The 18,653-nt window shown below is 33.8% G+C and overlaps 1 protein-coding gene and 1 long non-coding RNA gene across 3 annotated transcripts; one reads left to right on the forward strand and one right to left on the reverse strand.

Moving 5' to 3' along the window:
- Window positions 1-4,060: 4,060 nt before the first annotated feature.
- LOC128921470 (uncharacterized) lies at window positions 4,061-5,534 on the reverse strand. The gene is made up of 3 exons (XR_008470910.1): window positions 5,394-5,534; window positions 5,206-5,324; window positions 4,061-4,689 (listed from the first exon to the last, which is right to left on the reverse strand). It is a non-coding gene; the product is annotated as an uncharacterized LOC128921470 (long non-coding RNA).
- A 9-nt stretch (window positions 5,535-5,543) lies between these two features.
- Window positions 5,544-9,153, forward strand: LOC105217293 (uncharacterized protein DDB_G0271670). 2 transcript variants are annotated; one of them, XM_011192230.3, is made up of 5 exons: window positions 5,544-5,667; window positions 6,238-6,354; window positions 6,422-6,872; window positions 7,492-8,443; window positions 8,506-9,151. In XM_011192230.3, exons 1-5 carry the CDS (start codon window positions 5,647-5,649, stop codon window positions 8,540-8,542), a joined length of 1,578 nt encoding a protein of 525 aa, XP_011190532.2. In that variant the 5' UTR covers window positions 5,544-5,646; the 3' UTR covers window positions 8,543-9,151. The 2 variants fall into 2 exon arrangements, with proteins under 2 accessions (XP_011190532.2, XP_011190537.2); XM_011192235.3 differs by lacking the exon at window positions 5,544-5,667 and adding an exon at window positions 5,985-6,169 and having other exon boundaries at window positions 8,506-9,153.
- Window positions 9,154-18,653: the final 9,500 nt, after the last annotated feature.

The following is an 18,653-nucleotide window of genomic DNA, read 5'->3' on the forward strand; positions in this document are numbered from 1 at the left end:
ATAAAGTCTGGAACCGATTCGGCTTCAATATGAAGATAAATGATAGAAATATGAGAATATTTTTCATATACACATTTAAAAAAACAAACTATGAAAATTAACGATTTTCATCACAAAGAGCTGTTTCACATATTACAAAGCTTTCACTTTTTTCAGAAAGCTTTCATATATTTTGAAACTTTCACGGCTAAATAAAGCTCATCGAATGCTTTATATTGGCATAGCCCAATATTTACAAATGAAAGAGATGTATTCAACCCGTTATAATTTTCAACACACACCGCTACAAAAGTGCAACGCATAAACACTTTCGGCTAATCCTTTAACTAACACCATAAAAAGCTGCTAAATCACTTTTGTGCGTGACATTGAAATGAGGCGTAAATTTCAAAACTCAGCGTTACAACAGTTAATCGTGTGTGTATGTGTACATAAGTGCCTTGGCTGCAGGTCAACAACAGATTTACGAGATAATTCCAGGCATACGCACATACACAAAATGCTAGGTTAGCAGCGCTGACGGAAGCAGCGTGACAAACCAGCCTCCAGCATAATAAATTGCAAGACAGTCAAGGCAACAACAACAACACATGTAAACGTTGTAGAAAATGACTGGCAACAACAAAACAGGCAAACAATCATCAAATCAGGCAGCGAAGCAAATGGGTCACCATGGCCTTAGAGGCGCTCGCTAGCTTGCTCGCTGCAAATTGTGCTTCGTTGTGTCGTCTCACTGTGGCGAATGTCAAGTTCAAATGTGAGGCAGATGCTAAATGAGCGGCAAAATGCAAGCACAATGGAGGTGGACGAGAGTAAGTAGTAGTGTGACACGCCTACTCCGTCGTTTTTTATACATTTTTGTATGTAAACTAGCTTGGATACTTGCAGATGAAGGCACATGCATAATGTTTACAAAGACTATACTTATATGCGTGGGCTATCATCAAAGTTCGCTCACTTGTAATTAAATAAAAATATATATATAAAAATATATATAATTTTTCTTTGAATTATTAGCTTTCTTCAAAAGCTTCACGGGCTTCTTAAAAATAGCTTCCAATTTAAACTAAGCTCATTCAACATTCAACTGTTGAACTAAATTTGAGGCACTAACTAACGTCAAGTCTAGCTATACTTGTTCTCTCCAATTCAGAAAAACTTCCATCTTACTTTGTTTTCAAGCAAGATCACACATTAGCTTTTTCATTTTCATCTACGTCTGTAAAAAAATCCAAAATAAATATGTTTCTATAGCTCCTTCATATCATAAATCGATCCCCGTGAACCATTCTATACTATAAATTTGTCTCTATATATACAAAAAAAAAGAGCCACAAGCAATTCTTGGATTAGATGAATTAGTTCGAATCATCGAACCTTTTAGATATTGTTGCAAATCCGGAAGGATGTTCTCACCGAACCAAACTCCAATGGGTCGACTCTTCTCCTGTCTGTCCTTATAAGGTCGCATCTTTTTGATTTCTTCATCTTTATAGAGTTTCTGAGCTGAGATTTCATAACTAATTAAATGGGCTTGATTACTGGTTCCCAGAGCTCGTTGGACATTCCAGGATGTTTCACTGGGTATCTCCTTGCGCGATAAGTATGTGGAAATTGGTAAGTTAAGATGAGGAGGAATAATTCCTTCTTCTTGTAAGGAAAAGGTTATAACACTTTGGTTCTCATTTCTTTAGTCATCCCTGGGAACAAATTGGAATCGACTTCCATCGCATTGGAAGATTTGTAATGAGTTCAAGACTTCCATACATGAGATTATAATCCATCTTATGGAGTTTTTTGGCACTACGAAGGCCTTGGTCTTCAATTGCCCAATTATGATCTGCCGATCGGATATCAGCCTAAAACTGCTGAACTGTTCATTGATATATTGATATATATTTGAGTCTTACGCTGTTAGCTTGCGGTTGAAACTTTTATTCGCCTTAATTTTTCACCTAACCTTACTCCAATGGGTTGGCAATTCTACTTGATATATTAATGATTCAAAGAATAGTAGACGGTTTGGTAATGTCGAACCCTTGTCGACTTCTTCATGGAGTTTCTGAACTGAGTTCATATAAATAATTGCTTTTAGCTCTCAGAGATCGTTGAGTAATGCAGTATGGGAATGAAGAATGTCGAAATTGATTCTTACTTTACCACATTGGTGAAATCATCTCGGCATCTCTTTCTTATCTGTCCAACTTTCGCGGGAATAAGGTTATAACACTTTGGTTCTCACTTATTTAGCCATCCAGGAGAAAGTGTATGATGATCTCAAGACTTCGATATGTGAGGGTATAATACATCTTATGGAGTTTTATGGCCCCACAAAGCTTTTAGTTTTATTTTCAATTGTCCAATTGAGATCTTCCGATCAGATATCAGCCTAAAACTCCTGAACGAATCATTGATATTTGATTTGGTTCGAACATTGACCTTCTTATTTGGTGTGCACCTTCATGTTTTATTTGTCAAGTGTGGGGATCTACAAGATTAACCGTCTGCGAAATCTGGACCCTATGAGACATTCTTTCCGGAAGTACACTCGAAGGTTTCGCATTGCTTGCCGAAGGTTGATCGTCATTAAAAACTTTTTGGTATAGACTGGAACTTGGATCGTTATAATCTAAGAATAATAAAAAACGATAGGCGAATTATCAGACCTTTACGATACCAGTACTTATATCCCTAATAATATTATTTCGAAGCTCTAATTGAACTTAATATATTGGACACTATACACATACTTATCATTAATCATTTGACATGTTTGACAATTCTTGAAACGAATTTTAATTGGTCCCCCACCAGTTCAGATACCAAGTGACCCAACCAGTTAGTTGTCTGAGCAGTAGCTCATAACGGTATGTCAACGGTGCAATGCAGTGGTCGTCCCCACTTTTGGCACACATGCTGTCCTTTGAATTAGCCCCACAAACACATTGTGTGCAGACATTGCAGCAGCATGTGTCAGCGCCTGAAACTATGCCACTAAGAAAGCAAGGTTATGTTGGCTCTAAGTAAAATTGTCAACAAACTGTTGAGTCAGCTGAGCCGACACACACATATGTCTACTTGTACTTATTATATATTTCAACTATAATGTGCATAATGTCAGCGGATGTAAGCGCCCTAATATAGGCTAACATTTTGCACTTTTGTTTATGGGCATTCGGTAGCAAGCAATGCTGTCTACCAGGCACTTGGTAATAATGGAAACTAAACCTATAGACAATAAATATATACGTAGGCATGTGAAAAGTAAATAAAAATACAACAATAGCAATAACAGTGGTAGCAACCAGCTGAGCGCTTAAGCTGACTATCAGCAGCATTGTCTGTATGGCCTTTGCGCGCCAATAAGTATGCTCTGCCGAAATAAAACCGGCGGCTTGCCAAGTCTTGTCGACTTGCAATTTCATTGTACAAGTTGTAGTTGTTTTTACTTTTTTTATTGCAATACTGTGTTGGCACCGCCAGACATTGCTCGCCAGCGCACAATTCTCGTTGATTTCATGACGCTGGTACCACCGACCATAGCAGGTCCCTTGTACACATTTCATTTAACTGTTTGCCAAATTATTTTGTGATTGCATATTTTCGGGCGATTGCGCCATAACAAGTTGTACTTGCTGCATTCTCAAGGTGAGGTAGGCGGGGGCATAACACTACATTGTGCCACAATGACGTCATCGTAACGTGGTTTAGCTGTGTCTAGCGGCGTATAGTGTGGTTGAGTGAGAAGCTCACTCATTCGACACGAGCAATTTCAATAAATTCAAGTGACATTCATGTGGCAATCACATAAAGTGTGCATACTTTTTGGCGCTGTCGGCTATATGTGTGGTTTGACATAAAATACACTGTTTTGTTTTGTTTTTCCCAAACGTTGCAAATGTTGCTTTGATTTATACTCACACCACGTGTGACCATCAGTTCGGATGTTTAACCTTTGATTTCCGCACCATTGGCGCCAATATGTAGGCCTTTAAATTTAAGTATCCGCCATTCTTTAGAAAGCGTTTGTAGATAAGCAATAAAATGAAACACAAATGTGTGACAGTTTCAGCGCGGCAACAATTTATAAACACTATTTGATTTTTTATGAGGCAAATTTGAAATACGATCGTGAATTCTAAACATTTGCATACATTTTGGCGCATAATTTTTTAATGGTATCGGAATTGGATTAGTATATTATTTATTAAGCATGTTTCTTCATACGACTACTCAAGCTTTGCGCATAAGACCTAAGACCAACTAATAGATTACAGAAGAGACTAATTTAAAAATGTAATAAAATAACTAGAACTTCTATTGAAACACTTAATAATGTTATAAGATCTCGAATATCTTTGTTTGAGTACATGAGTGTCGGCTAGCCTACAGGTGTTGGACTTCCTACTACCGCTCTCCATATTGTCCGAGGCAGTGCATCTATCCGGTATTCGGCAGGCTCGGTTATACTATATCCAAATTAACATCTTGGCTAGAAAACGTCCAATGGATATGGTACGTATGACACCCTGGAGAGTCACTTTATATAATTGAAACATAATATATATATACTTCTCCACTCTTCATGTTGCGATTGTAAGATCGTCGATGTCAAACAAAAGGAAATTCAAGAAACGAGATCTTTCGGAGGGTTCCCAGCGACAAGAAAGAACGGTCAGATGAGTAGACCTAAGTGGACACGAAAATATCTCGTTAGTATCGTACTAGGTTTCTATTTACACATGTATTACACACAATTTCGGTCCGACAAAATAAAAAGAAAAATTGTTTTCTCAACATGGTAGCTTCCTAGCTCACTACAGTTCACATAGCTATGCTCCAATTTCTTTAAACTGTCTGAAAAACATGTTTTCTATCAAAGTAGGTCCGAATGTATTTGAAGTATTGTATATCTCGTATTTATGACTATTAGCTCTTCGTAACCCGAAGGGACCTTGTTGAAGATTCGACTATGGACTGTTCGTTCGGCAGAACTTCACAAAACTATCTGTAATATTTGAATACTGCTAAAACAACAATATAAAAATTTTGTCGAGCAATCCACTCTTTTAAAAATGGTAAAGTCAAGGAGAAGTGTTCGAAAATTAAGTTTCCGAATAGAGAAAGGTAATTCTATAGTATGGACAAAAATAAACCGTATCTATACCATTCGTGTCTACTTTTTCGGAGCCTTAGTGAACTTACAACTTTCCGATCCAATTATCGTCGATAAAATCTGTGTAAATTCCAGTAACATAGAACAGGCTGTAGTGGAAGCTCTTACTGTGTTACCAACTCCTCTTAGAACTTCCTCGATGAATAATCTTTAAACAAGAACAACAAAGATTGCGTTATTGTCAATTTTGAGAAAATTTAATATTTTTTCTCTAAACCTTTTCTTTCACGACAATTTTTCCTATTATCATTTTCAATTAACTCATTAATTGTATTTTGAATTTTAATTTGATTAAAACTTTTAAGTTGACAAAAATACTGCAAAACAAAAAATTAATTTTTCTTCAAACTTATTTTCTTTGTTGCAGTTTGGCATATACTTCTACACTGAGCAATAAATTTTGGACACAAAAAAATAACTTCTGTACTTGCAACGTGATTAGTTGGTGGACAATAATTAAATGAGGCAACATGGGAAATGGTATGAACAAGGTGAGTCTGAGCTGTGATTAAAACTTTTAATTGCTTGAAATGTACATGTGATTAGACTGACTGGCTGATTTGTTACACCTTTTTTGTTGTTGCAATCTTAAAAAATAAACTCGAACTTAACTGGCGCGGATGTTGCAAGTTCAATTTGTTTTTCCAACATTAATTCTTTTTTTGCCTGTCAGCGCCATCTGTGCACTTAGTGACAGAACTTCAAAGAGCGTACGTGCTTAGCAACCCACCACAGCACGTTTGTGTAAAGTTCTTACACCACTGACCTTTAATTATACTCAACACAGGAGAAATGTAAACAAAACTCAGCTGTTCTGCTGCAAGTCAGTTGTAGTTGTCAAGGCAACCAGCAAAAACAAATTGCAAAAATCTTGTGCATAAAATGCATAGTAAATAATTTTTGAGGTTTTTAGTAATAAATTTGCAATTTTAAAATGTTAAATTCGATTACTTGACGTGATCTTCACACAGTATGGATTGGCATATGAATTTGGCAAGCGCGCTGAAGAAAATTCGCTTACTATAAAATACTAACTAACCAACTAATTTTTACACTTTCAGGTGTTGCCCGGACTCTATGTTGGCAATTATCGCGATTCGAAGGATCAGCAGCAGTTGGACAAGCATCAGATTACACACATTATAGCCATACACGATAGTCCAAGACGTTTGCTGCCGGTTAGTTATTTAAAAGCAATTCATTCTAAAATTTATTTACTAAATCCTCTCTCCCTTTCTACTTCAGGACAAACACTATCTGTGCGTGATGGCTGCCGACACACCCGATCAGAATCTGTCGCAATATTTTTCTGTTTGCAATGACTTCATACATGCTGCGCGCTTGCGTGAGGGCAATGTGCTGATACATTGTCTGGCCGGAATGTCACGTTCCGTTACTGTTGCCGTGGCATACATAATGACCGCCACCAATTTGAGCTGGAAGGAAGCGTTAAAGGTAGTGCGCGCTGGACGCGCCGTTGCCAATCCGAATATCGGTTTCCAGACACAGCTGCAGGAATTCGAAATGTATCGTCTGATGGAGGAGCGTAGACGTTTGCGTGAACGTTTTCCCTCAACAGCGTTGGAACATTTGGATCGCTCCAAGTGCTCAGCGGCGTTGGACAACTATCAGGAGCTCTTGCAGAATCGTGATATATGCGAGGGAAATTGTACGCGTGGTGAAAAATGTCCAACAGGTGCGATGATGGTATTACCATTGAGTGGGGAAATTAGTGAGTTGAATGTGGGAGAGGCAGTTGTCAGTGGCAGTGAAGACAATGCAAATAAGAATGTAGCCTACATGATTTCGTTTGCGGCGGAGAAGTGGGAAATGCTATCGGCGGATAATAGCGGTTTGAAAAAAGGTGGCGATGAGGATGATGATGAAGATGAGACTAAAGAAAGACTAGCAAACTTGCAGCTAGAAGATGCGCCTCAAAAAGAGGATGAAGAAATTGCTCACAAAACGTGTGAAGATGATGATTCGATTGATATTTGCTTTGAAGATAATCAACTGGGACAACAATTAATGGAGAATGTGCTGTATTTCCATCCAGTAGCAGAGGATCAAGTGCCGATTGTTTCACCGACAAACGTCGAAAACACATTGCCCGAAGCTACTAACTTAGGCGCAATTGAAAACACACAAAATAACAGTACTATTGATATTTGAATTTGAAAAATGAAAATGTGTTGAATACTAAATTTTCTGTATTAAATAAATTCTAGATTTATAAATTAAATTGTTTATATATTTTAACACTAGCTTTCGCTCCTTTCTAAAGCTGATTTTTCTCTTACCTTTTCCTAATGCAGGTGTCTGCAATATGGATCCTTCGAAGGGTCTCTTCCGTCGTCGTCCTTCTTCAGCGTCGACGCGTTCACGTTTGCGCGGTCAGCCCTCCACTTCGAGCGCTTCAGCATCGCCTTCGATATCGTCTGCTGCCCTCGCCAATGTAATCGCTACGAATGTGGCGCAATCGTGTCCGACTTCACCCAGCCATTCGCCGGCCACACGTCGTTCGCTGGGCACACAGAAAATACCCGAAGATGAGGAGGCGCAAAACCCACCCACACAGCCAGTAAATACAACAACAACAACAGCGCAAATTAACAACACAACCACAACGACCACCAACAACAGCAACACGACCACCACGTTAAACACGATAATTACGACTACCACCACCACCGCCGTAGCGTTGTCGCCGCTCATTGCGACAGCGAGTAGTTCAAAAGAGGCGGCTGAATACGCGGCCGCCATCAACGATGCGAAACGTGAGCGTGAGGCATTGCATAAGTCACCGCCAGCTGGGCGCATGCGCAATCCACGTGTGAACAGCGCTGGCAGTCGGCTGATTAGTGGTTCCGCAAAACAGCGCGCCGCCGTATCCGCTACAGTGGCAGCGCAGCAGCAGCACGATGAGGTCGTTAAGTGTACTACATGTAGAAATGGTGGTGGCAGCAGCAATGGACAAGCACAACTGCAGCGCAGCGCCAGCACTGTGAGCGGTTTGTCGGTGCGACCGTGCAGCAGTCCGGCCGGTTTGCATGCGTACACAGGCAAAGTGCCTGGCTCGGTGCCATCGTCCGTCCATGGTTCGCGCGTGGATCTGCGCGATTTAGATAAGGGTTCGGCAATTTATTTGGGTTGCTCCGCGCCACGCAATTCAACACTCTCGCTGTCTTCGCGCACCTCATCGGGCAGTTCGGCGCCACCATCGCCTGTGCGTACGCCGCCAGTGAGTCCGCGTCATGGCATTAGGAGGTAATAATGAAGTAGACACTGTATTTATGAGCACCTCCTATTCATATTCCACTATTTTTTAGGGCTGCTACTGTGGTGAAAAAACAACAGCAAAGGTGAAACAATTGCAAAGCCTGATAATGGCGCGTCGCAACCATCATTGCTGTAGCAATCTAGGAGCACTTCCTTTCAACAGCGAAAGTGCTGCGATCAAAAGCGAGTTCTACTGAGCTACCTTTGTTATTTTGTAGCGTACTAAATGCGGCTTTGTAGCCGCAAAACAAGCTAACTGGCTTTGTATAGGTTCCTTCAATTTGGTAAACTGTTTAAGATCATTATTTTTAAATTGTCAAATGTTCAAAACATTTGAATACTGTTATTTGACAAATGCTAGGGTAACCAAAAAGCATTTTTCCCGCGCTTAGCTTACACTTGGCATAGAAATTTCAAAAACTCAAAGCAATTACCTACATAGTACTATGGTTATAAGAAACTTAGCGAAACTAGTTTTTTTACAATACAGAACTATTAATTATTTGATTGTTGCTTAGATGTATACGCATACATACACAAACATAGTATAGGTATAATATAGGATAAAGCTTACAAAAATGTGAAATTTAGAAAAATATGTACGAAATTGTAATGTATTTCAATTAGAGTGTCGGTTGTTTGAGGAAAAAATTCAATTATGCATAAAAAACAAGTTTAACCGAACCAACTCGAAATTAAAATAATATTTTTGTGATAAAAAATTCAAGCTTTTAAACAATATGAAAAGTGTAAAAAAAATATTAAATAAATAAAATTAAATATAAATAATTTAATAAAAATGAATAAATAATATTAATAAAAAAGTGAAATAAAATTTAAATAAATAAAATAAAATTAAATGTAATAATAATTATTATAAGCAAAAATTAAATTCAAATTAATGAAATCAAATTTTCCTAATAACATGAAAAATAACTGAAATTACATGTCATAAACTATAAAATTGTTAAAATTTATAAAAATATTAAATATATTGCACTAAAAAATTAAAATAAATTTTGTTTTTAAATTTTTTATAATTTTTATTATATTATTTATTTATGTGTTTAGAATACTATAAAAAAAATAAAAAATACATAATACTAAAAACTAGCAACAATAAAAACACTTATTTTAAATATAATAATGTTTTCTAAAATATATTTTTATAATATTTAGTATTATTTATCTTTAGTTTACAAATATAAGATATTTTTAAAAAAGATATTTAATTAAATAGAGTTGAACGCACATTAAAATTAAATATCGAAAAAATTAAACAAACACAAAGAAAACTAACCTAAAAAGTGAACTAAAATAAAAAAAATTAAAAAAATATTTAAACATTTGATTAAAAAAAAATAAATAAAGCAAGAAATTAATATATAAACATTTTATAATTTACATCTTAATAAAAAATAAATTACATGAGAAAAACTAATTAAAAGTAAAAAAACTTACAATTAAAATAACAATTAATTAAAGCACAATAAAATATAAATTATTTGTCTGGTATGTATAATAAAATAAATCCAAAAACTAAAATAAATAAAATCAAACGTATGTATATAAGTACCTTATATAAATCTCCACAGAACAATAGTACACTGAAAAAAAAATTATTATTTTAAAACAAACTCTACAGTTGTAATTCTAATACTAGTTGTTCATTACCACCTTTCTTAGTGACCTGTAACTCACCGTCTGTACCTCCAAAGGTAACGAAGAAAATTTTATGAAATGAAATTTGTTTTTATTTTTAATACAGAATTTCGAAAATTAATTTCAATTTTATTCAATAAAATATTTGAAATGAAAATATGGAAAATATGTTAAAAATTAAATAATGTGAAATTAAAAGGCAACAAAATACAGATTTCATGTCCATTCAAGGAAGTACCTAAAAATTTTTAAATTTGTAAAGTATGACTGCCTTACATACCCGAAATCGCTACCGTCACTAAATAATTTCAAAATAATTTCTAATATTCAAAAATTACTCGACAATATATATGAATTTCCACTTACTATGCATAATTGAATTTATTTAAATTAAAAATTGCAAATTAAAAAAAAATAATAATAATAAAGTAATGATATTTAAAAGAGCATAAGTCTAATTAAGCGATTTTTAAGTTTTGAAAAATTTGCAAAATGTTTTAAATAAAATAAATTTGTAGTACTCAAAACGAAGTGCATTACAGACCAACAAAAAAATATTTTGCAGTCATTTGCATGTACATACGTGTTACATAACGTGTTGCTAAAGTGACATTTTTTGATCACTAAATGCTGAGTTGAATAAATGTTTTTGTATAAAAGCAAAAAAATCCATATAAATATATATAACAATCATATACTGTCATTTTCCATTTGTATGTATGTATACACAAACCGTTAAATGTTGTTAGCTTAGTTGTTGATTGAAAATTGTTAAAAAGTTTTTATACAAAAAAGTATAAATATAAATATAATTAAAGTACAACATTGCTAAAAACCATATTTGTACACCCTGATTGATATATGCACATACATACTGTCATATGCTTGAATGTATGTATTGAAGATTTGAATATGAATTTGTTAAAGTTATTTGGAAGCAATGTAGTGTATTAAATAAGAAAATTGGCAATTAAAAAAATGTGAAAGAAGAAAAATAATTGACAAAATTAACGCCTTACAAGTTGAGCGAGCGGTAGGGTTTGACCTTAAAGATTCCAAGAAGCGAACGGACCTTTGAGATACCGACATATGGATTTTAACGTACAATTTTCGTTAAGCGGGGTGTGTTTTCTTATATCTATCGTTACCATGAAAGTAAATTTTTTAATCAAATCTTTTCAGCATTCTTCGAAACTATTGAGTCTAACCTAATCTCTCAAAAATCGATATTTATTCAAAATTTTTAACCTTCATGGTTAATTACGTTTTTAAACTAACTTATATTCTTACGGAAAAGAAATATAAGCATCTTCTATATCATTCAGAAAACATTTAAATTTACTTGGTATTTCTAATTATATATCGATATTAAGACAAATATGGCTACCAACACTATTTAAGAATATGGTTTTGAAATATTTAGAGTTTATAATACCTTCAAGATCATCTTGAGTTTTCTAAGATGCTTTAAATGATGAATTTGAAACATTCAAGTATCTATAACATTCTAAATATTAATATTATTGAGCTTTTTAAGTGTTTCAATTTCGATTAAAGTGATTTAATGATGCTTCAAATGAATTTGGGGGGTCTAAATTTAGTCCAGTGTGAGCTGGATGTACTATTACTTATAATTATAGTTTATTTCAAAGTTCTTTCTAAATAAATCTAGATTATGTTGCACTTATAAACTTTTAACCCTGTTTGCTGTTCATAGTCAGTATCTACCGCTAATATTTAGTTCGGCCCAAATTTAGACAGACGACCATTATTGTAGTATTTGTAAGGATAATGTTTATAAATATACAGCAAAAAGTATGGACATTCAAATATACAGTGCAGTGCATTGAAATAGTGTTGCTTAGTTGACATATGTATGTATCAAAAATTTTCTGAATTATAGTATTCCATTAGTCAAATATGATCATATTAGATCAATTTAGCTGTAGAACTTTTACTGGCTTCTATATTATGGATTTTAAGAGGCTTTAAGAGACACATGTAGGAGACATCTTTTATTTAATTGGTTTGAGTATGGTGGTGGTTCAATTACTCTAAATGAAACGACTGTTTTTGACAACTTAATGGGATCAATATGTAATATGTCACCGAATTCAGTAAGGTCTATCAATATGTATTTTAATATGATATACTGTCATTTGGACGGATTCTAACCCGTAGATTCTTCTTTTATGAAATGAGTTTTGGCAATTTCTTACCATAAATATCTCTAGCATTACACTTAAAAGGATTAAATACATCGTACAATTGTTATGGATAAAATATATGTGAAATAAACAGTTTTTATGCCAAAAAAAGAGTATATGTCTTTCGGGTCCATTTTAAAGTGAACTGCGGTTCTAAACATCAAATGTACACCACAGTATAATCAAGGAAATTCCTGTACTGTTTTTTCGTAAAACATTATTTAAAGAGAGAACTTTGTAAAAGCAGAGAAACAATAGGCAACGTATCTATTTTAGCGCACGACACTGTATAAGGAAGTAAATATTAGTTCTGCTTCGACGAAAAAAGGTTATTTAAAAAGTGAAAGTTTGACAGTTTTGTTATAGTAGACGAAGTGTACATTATAGAGTACATATTTGAATATAATTACAAATTAAAAGAACTACAGTATAAAAATTATAAAAAATTGAATTGTGAAAATTCGTAAGATCACCGCGATTGCATTAAAAATGTTAGTATGTATGTAAAACAAAAAAAAAACGAAATTTAAGCTTTTTATAAGAAATTGTTGTTCCGAATACTGGAAAATTTGCAAAAATACATTTGTATTTATATATATAAGTAATATATATTTATAAAGCATATAATTGGAAACTTATTTGCATACATATACGAGATAAGTATATTTAAATTGGTAGCTTTTAGCGGATTAGCAGAGAGCGCAATTATTTATAAATATTTGCAGCGTAGTTTTTATATTGAGTGCAACAATGAAGCGCAAAGAAAAACTAAAAAGTAGCACATTTTTACCAAGTTGAATGTATGTATGTATACACTAAGTAAATAATTAGCAAAGATTAACTAAAGCAAAAGTGTAATATTTTGCATTTGGTTTCAAGTTAAAATTATAAAGCAACACAAAAAATTATAATGAAATTGTTCATTCAAATAATTTGTTGCGAATTTTGCGAGACAATTATAAATAGAAAATCATATATTAAAGTATAATGTATTAAATATATAAATTATGGAGAAAGAGATTTTTCTCAAACGATAATGTGTGCTGGTAACACAATCACTTAACTAAATTCTAGAAGAAAGAAAGTTAAGAAAATAATAATTATTATATAAATTGCAAAGAATTAATTTTGTTTTAGTTAATTAATTTTTTGTTTTAAATATATTTTCTTAAAAAAAAAACTTTTTTCTGTCCTACTCAAGCCTTTATTCTTTCTTTTCTTTTCTTTTTTATTGGCTTATTATACTCTCGCAACCTGTTGCACAGAGTATCATAGTTTTGTTCACATAACGGTTGTTTGTGTCACCAAGAAATATAAGAGTTAGATATGGGGTTATATATACATAAATGATCAGGATGACGAGTAGATTTGAAATCCGGATGTCTGTCCGTCCGTCTGTCCGTCTGTCCGTCTGTCCGTCTGTCCGTCTGTCCGTCTGTCCGTGCAAGCGATAACTTGAGTAAAAATTAAGATATCTTAATGGAACTTGGAACACATGTTCCTTGGCACCCTGAGGAGGTTGCTTTCGAAAATGGGCAAAATCGGTCCACTGCCACGCCCACAAAATGGAGGAAACCGAAAACCTATACAGTGTCATAACTAAGCCATAAATAAAGTTATGAAAATGAAATTGGGAACATAGGATCCCATTAGGGAGGGGCACATTTGGATGTAATTTTTTTGGAAAAGTGGGCGTGACCCCCCCCCCCCCCAAATAGGTTTTTTGTATATAACTCGCAAACCAATAAAGCTATATAAGCCAAACTTTCTTTTAGCCATTTCTTTATACAGTCCAAAAATGAAAGAAATCGGATAATAACCACGCCCACCTCCCATACAAAGGTTAGGTTGAAAATTACTAAAAGTGGGTTAACTCCCTAACGAAAAACGTCAGAAACACCAAATTTTACATAAGAAAAGGCAGAAGAAAGCTGCACTGAGATTTTTTTACAAAATGGAAAATGGGCGTGGCGTCGCCCACTTATGGGTCAAAAACCATATCTCAAGAACTATTTGACCGATTTCAATGAAATTCGGTACATAACACTTTCTTGACACCCTGATGACACGGGTGTAATATGGGCGAAATCGGTTCACAACTACGTCTACTTCCCATATAAGCCAATTTTGAATTCCATCTGATTCGTTCACTTTATAATGTATTCATAAGGAACCAATGAAGCTAGCGGAATAAAACTTTACACAAATACTGTATTTGAGCTGTGACATCACTTGTGGAAAAATTGTCAAAATCGAACCATGACTTTTCAAGGCCCCTGATATCAAACATGAAGAACTCAGTGCTTAAGGTTAATTTTTCACCGAAAATATAGGTAAATCCCTCAGATATTTTAATGTAATTCATTCCCTCTGAATTTTTTTCTTATAACAGTTTCTATCTGTACCTGAAATGGTAAAAATTGGGTCATAACTTCCCCCAGATCCCATATACCTAATTATAAGTAATATTAAATTAAGTGAGCGTATAGTCTTCGATACGTTGTATCTTGGTGGTGAAAACGAGTGAAATCGGTTTAGGAATTACCTCAGTCCCCATATACTATTTATGATGATTTTCGTTATTCTATTGAACTTTATGCCGAATATATGGGTCGAATTGTGTTGTCTTTATAAAATTACATCAATAAATTGCGAGAGTATAAAATGTTCGGTTACACCCGAACTTAGCCCTTCCTTACTTGTTTTCCTTTTCATTACTGTTCTACTTTCATTATACAGTAAAGTTTAATAGGATTTTCGCACAGGAGTTAATTGTTTAATTAACCGGTCTGTGCTCGATTAAAGCGTTGACTTTGATCGATTTACCATACAAAAGAAAACTCCTATTTTATTACAATAATTTTTAATCGAATACAAATCGAGTGGAAACTGGAATGCAGCTCTGCATGTTGTTGTCTACGCTGGAAATTTGGCTGTATTTTTTGATAAAATGACAACGTGCTGATGAAACTTACCAGCTTCTACGTCGTTAATCGAGCCGCCGACTGTTCGAAAGAAGAAAACTGGTTTCTCAATTATAATTGTATTATTTCAATTAATGTATTAAATTAATTTGTGCCTGTACGAAAAGGCTATAATAACCAAGAAATTACTTTTTTCGAAATCGAAACTAGTAAAAACCTATATTTGGAGCTTGATGAGACAGTGATTCTTTTAAGAAATACACATGAAAATATAATCTACTAATTTATATTCTGCTCATAATAGTGTTCGAGTAATTGATAATACAATTCTCTGAAATCGAAAATAATTCCTATTTTTCAGTTTTCTAATAATATATTATTTAAAGAAGAAAGAAAGAGATAAAGGAAATAGTTCTCGTTAGTTTTATGCGTTTTACCTAGTTACTTAACCTTTTTCACAAACTATTGACCTAACCTATGAATTTTTAGCCGACTACAAACAAATAATAAGTTCTATAAGAAGATTTTCCATGATAGATATACGCACAGAGGTTTGTCATTGCCTTCAAATGTTCTATTCCTAATATAAATATATTTTTTATGTTCTGACTTGAGATCATAGCCTGTTCGTTCCTTTTTTGTTTCTTACACTTAAATACTACAAGAAAAAATATAAAATACAATGATTGGAACATATGAGTTCCTGCTTAGGCCGAGCTGCTGTGAATTCGTTCCTGTAGAGTACTGATGGCATCTAACCATAGATAGGGTATTTTACACCTATTTAGTCACCATTGGTTTCCGTTAACTTTTATTTTTTTTTTTACTGCAAAAATATTGAATAAAAATCTTGTTATAAAATAAACGCAACACCTTTAATGCTATAAACCTAACTGTATAATCAAACTAATGCACCTCAAAGCTTTAAAACTATAATTAATACTTAATTGATAAATATTTAATTAACTAACTGTATATTTAACAAATAATTCGTTGCATAAAAATCAAGCAATAAATAAGTGAGAGAAAGTAAAATTATATAATACATATAATAAATATATATAAACATATCGCCGATAAAGATATGATGACCTGAGCAACAAAAAGTTACATATAAACAAATTACAAAATTATAATAAATGTTAAATGAAAATGCTAATATAGTTAAAAAGCATATATAAAACTGTTAACTGAATAAATAATTAAAAAGAAATTTGAAAAAAAAAAAATCTTCTTATATTTGTATGTAAAGCTAAGCAACGCAATGTAAAGAAAGCTTACGCTTAACCTGCAAATGAAATTACAAATGTGCAACTCGAAACACCCTATACGATAGTGTTAGAGTTTTCTTAAACGAAATTTGACATTAAACCTATGTACACACAACCACACACATATATACACGTGTGTTGTCGAAAACCCATTAATGACGAAAGTAACTATTGTTTGCAAATAAACTTGGAAAATTTGAAACCGAAATACATATATATTTAAAGAAAATATTCATATTTCAATTGTTTGACTTTCCGAGTTATAAAGATGAGTTTAAAAAATATCAGATTTAGATTCAAATAAATCTCTTATATTGGAAATACAAAGGTGGACTTTGCTATCCAATTACCATCTGTTAACAGGAATAAATAATTAAAAAAGCAAACACTATATTCCTCCAACAGTTTTAAGAACATCCACCGAGTAGGAAAAATGTAGATCTATTCCGATTACTCAGATCCGAAATTTTTAAGTTCAGATACCGTGAAACACGGTGACCTCAATGAAAATCTAAACAAACCCTGACCAAAAGCCATTGACCACGACCAAAATGTAAACAAACCCCAGCCAAAGGTCATTGACCTACGTCAAAATGTAAACAATTCCTGGTCAAAAGTTATGGACATCGACCTAAATGTAAACAAACCCCTCCCAAGAGTCATTGACCTCTACCAAAATGTAAACAAACCCTGGCCAAAGGTCAATGAAGTTGGACCGGAAGTTGATAACATTTTGTGGTGTCACGTGACATCAAATGGCAACATTTGAAGGGTCATGTGAGCTTGAGTGTGTTTGAATATTGAGTTTACTTTTAGAGATGTCAAGTGAGGTCATATTCGTTTACATTTAGAGAAGAGAGATTTGAGATCATGTTTTTTTTAATCTTATGAATTCATGTGTTGTCATATTTGTTGTTATGTCGGGTCTGTTTACATGTTATGGGTTCACGTAAGGTCAGGTTTATTTGTTGTAACAAACGGACCAAAATAATAGAGTTGTATGAAAGAAAAAAGTTATAAGATATTGTCAGATATTTTATAAAAATATAAAGCGTAGTAAAGTAACTCTACCTTAATATCGACACTCTAGGCTGAATCACCACTGTCGTGAAGTAGTGAATGAATTTAATACCGCCATTCATCGACTGGCCTTGAAAAAGTTTTTTATATAATCCATTAGGTGTTTACAGTCTGCTGGAAAATTGTAGAACATGTCAAATCTAATAATGTCAACAATTACCAGTGGATCTTGACGCCATTGTCAAAAATATGACGGATTTATAAGCGACAAATATTTTATGGTAGCCAAACTATAAAGTTCCTACTGTTTTATAAAGGATAATAGGACGCTACAAAAGTAGACCGAGAGGAACAGCAAACGATGCTATATTTTTTCCGCTTTTTTGGCATTTCTATTCAGTAGATCAACAATTGAGGGTCTAGTGGAAAAATTTGAATCCACAGGCACAGTACAAAATGTTCCCGTGCCACTGAGAAAAAGAAGTGCCCTTAGAGACGAGAATATTGCTGCCGTTAGCGCATCAAATGAGGAAGACCCAAATCAGTCTCTCACACGTCGTTCTCAAGTGTTGGGCAACTCTGTGACGTTGTTATGTTTTTTATTCAAAATAGATGCCTTATATGATGCTTAATTGGAAGTTAGCAAACGGAGTTAACTGAGATAACTCTCGAATTAACCCCGATTATAGCAGTTAATCCGAATTAACTTTGCCGTTTTGAACTTTAAGTAATTTCTTTTGGCTTCAAAATAGGCTTCAGCCTCGACTATTACCTCTTCATTATTGGCATGTTTACTTTCAGCGAATTTTCTCTACGGTTCTGAGAGCAGCAAAAGTTCGCTGATACCAGATCCGTCAAATTCTGCGGACACACTTGTTCTTACAGACCTTCTGCGTTATAGATATTGTAATAACACTTTCTGTAAATTGGACCCTTTCTATATAAATCGCAATATTGTACTGAAACACATGATTCTCGAATAGTTTCATCAAAGTATCACTATGTAATGTGTTCTATCTCTAGATCAATTATTATTAGGAATTCAAACAGATGTAATTCGCAAATCAAAATTGAATGGAGAACCAGAATGCCTAAAAATAATAAAGATTAGCAA

The sequence above is a fragment of the Zeugodacus cucurbitae genome, chromosome 4 (genome assembly GCF_028554725.1).
Source record: "Zeugodacus cucurbitae isolate PBARC_wt_2022May chromosome 4, idZeuCucr1.2, whole genome shotgun sequence".
NCBI lineage: Eukaryota > Metazoa > Arthropoda > Insecta > Diptera > Tephritidae > Zeugodacus > Zeugodacus cucurbitae.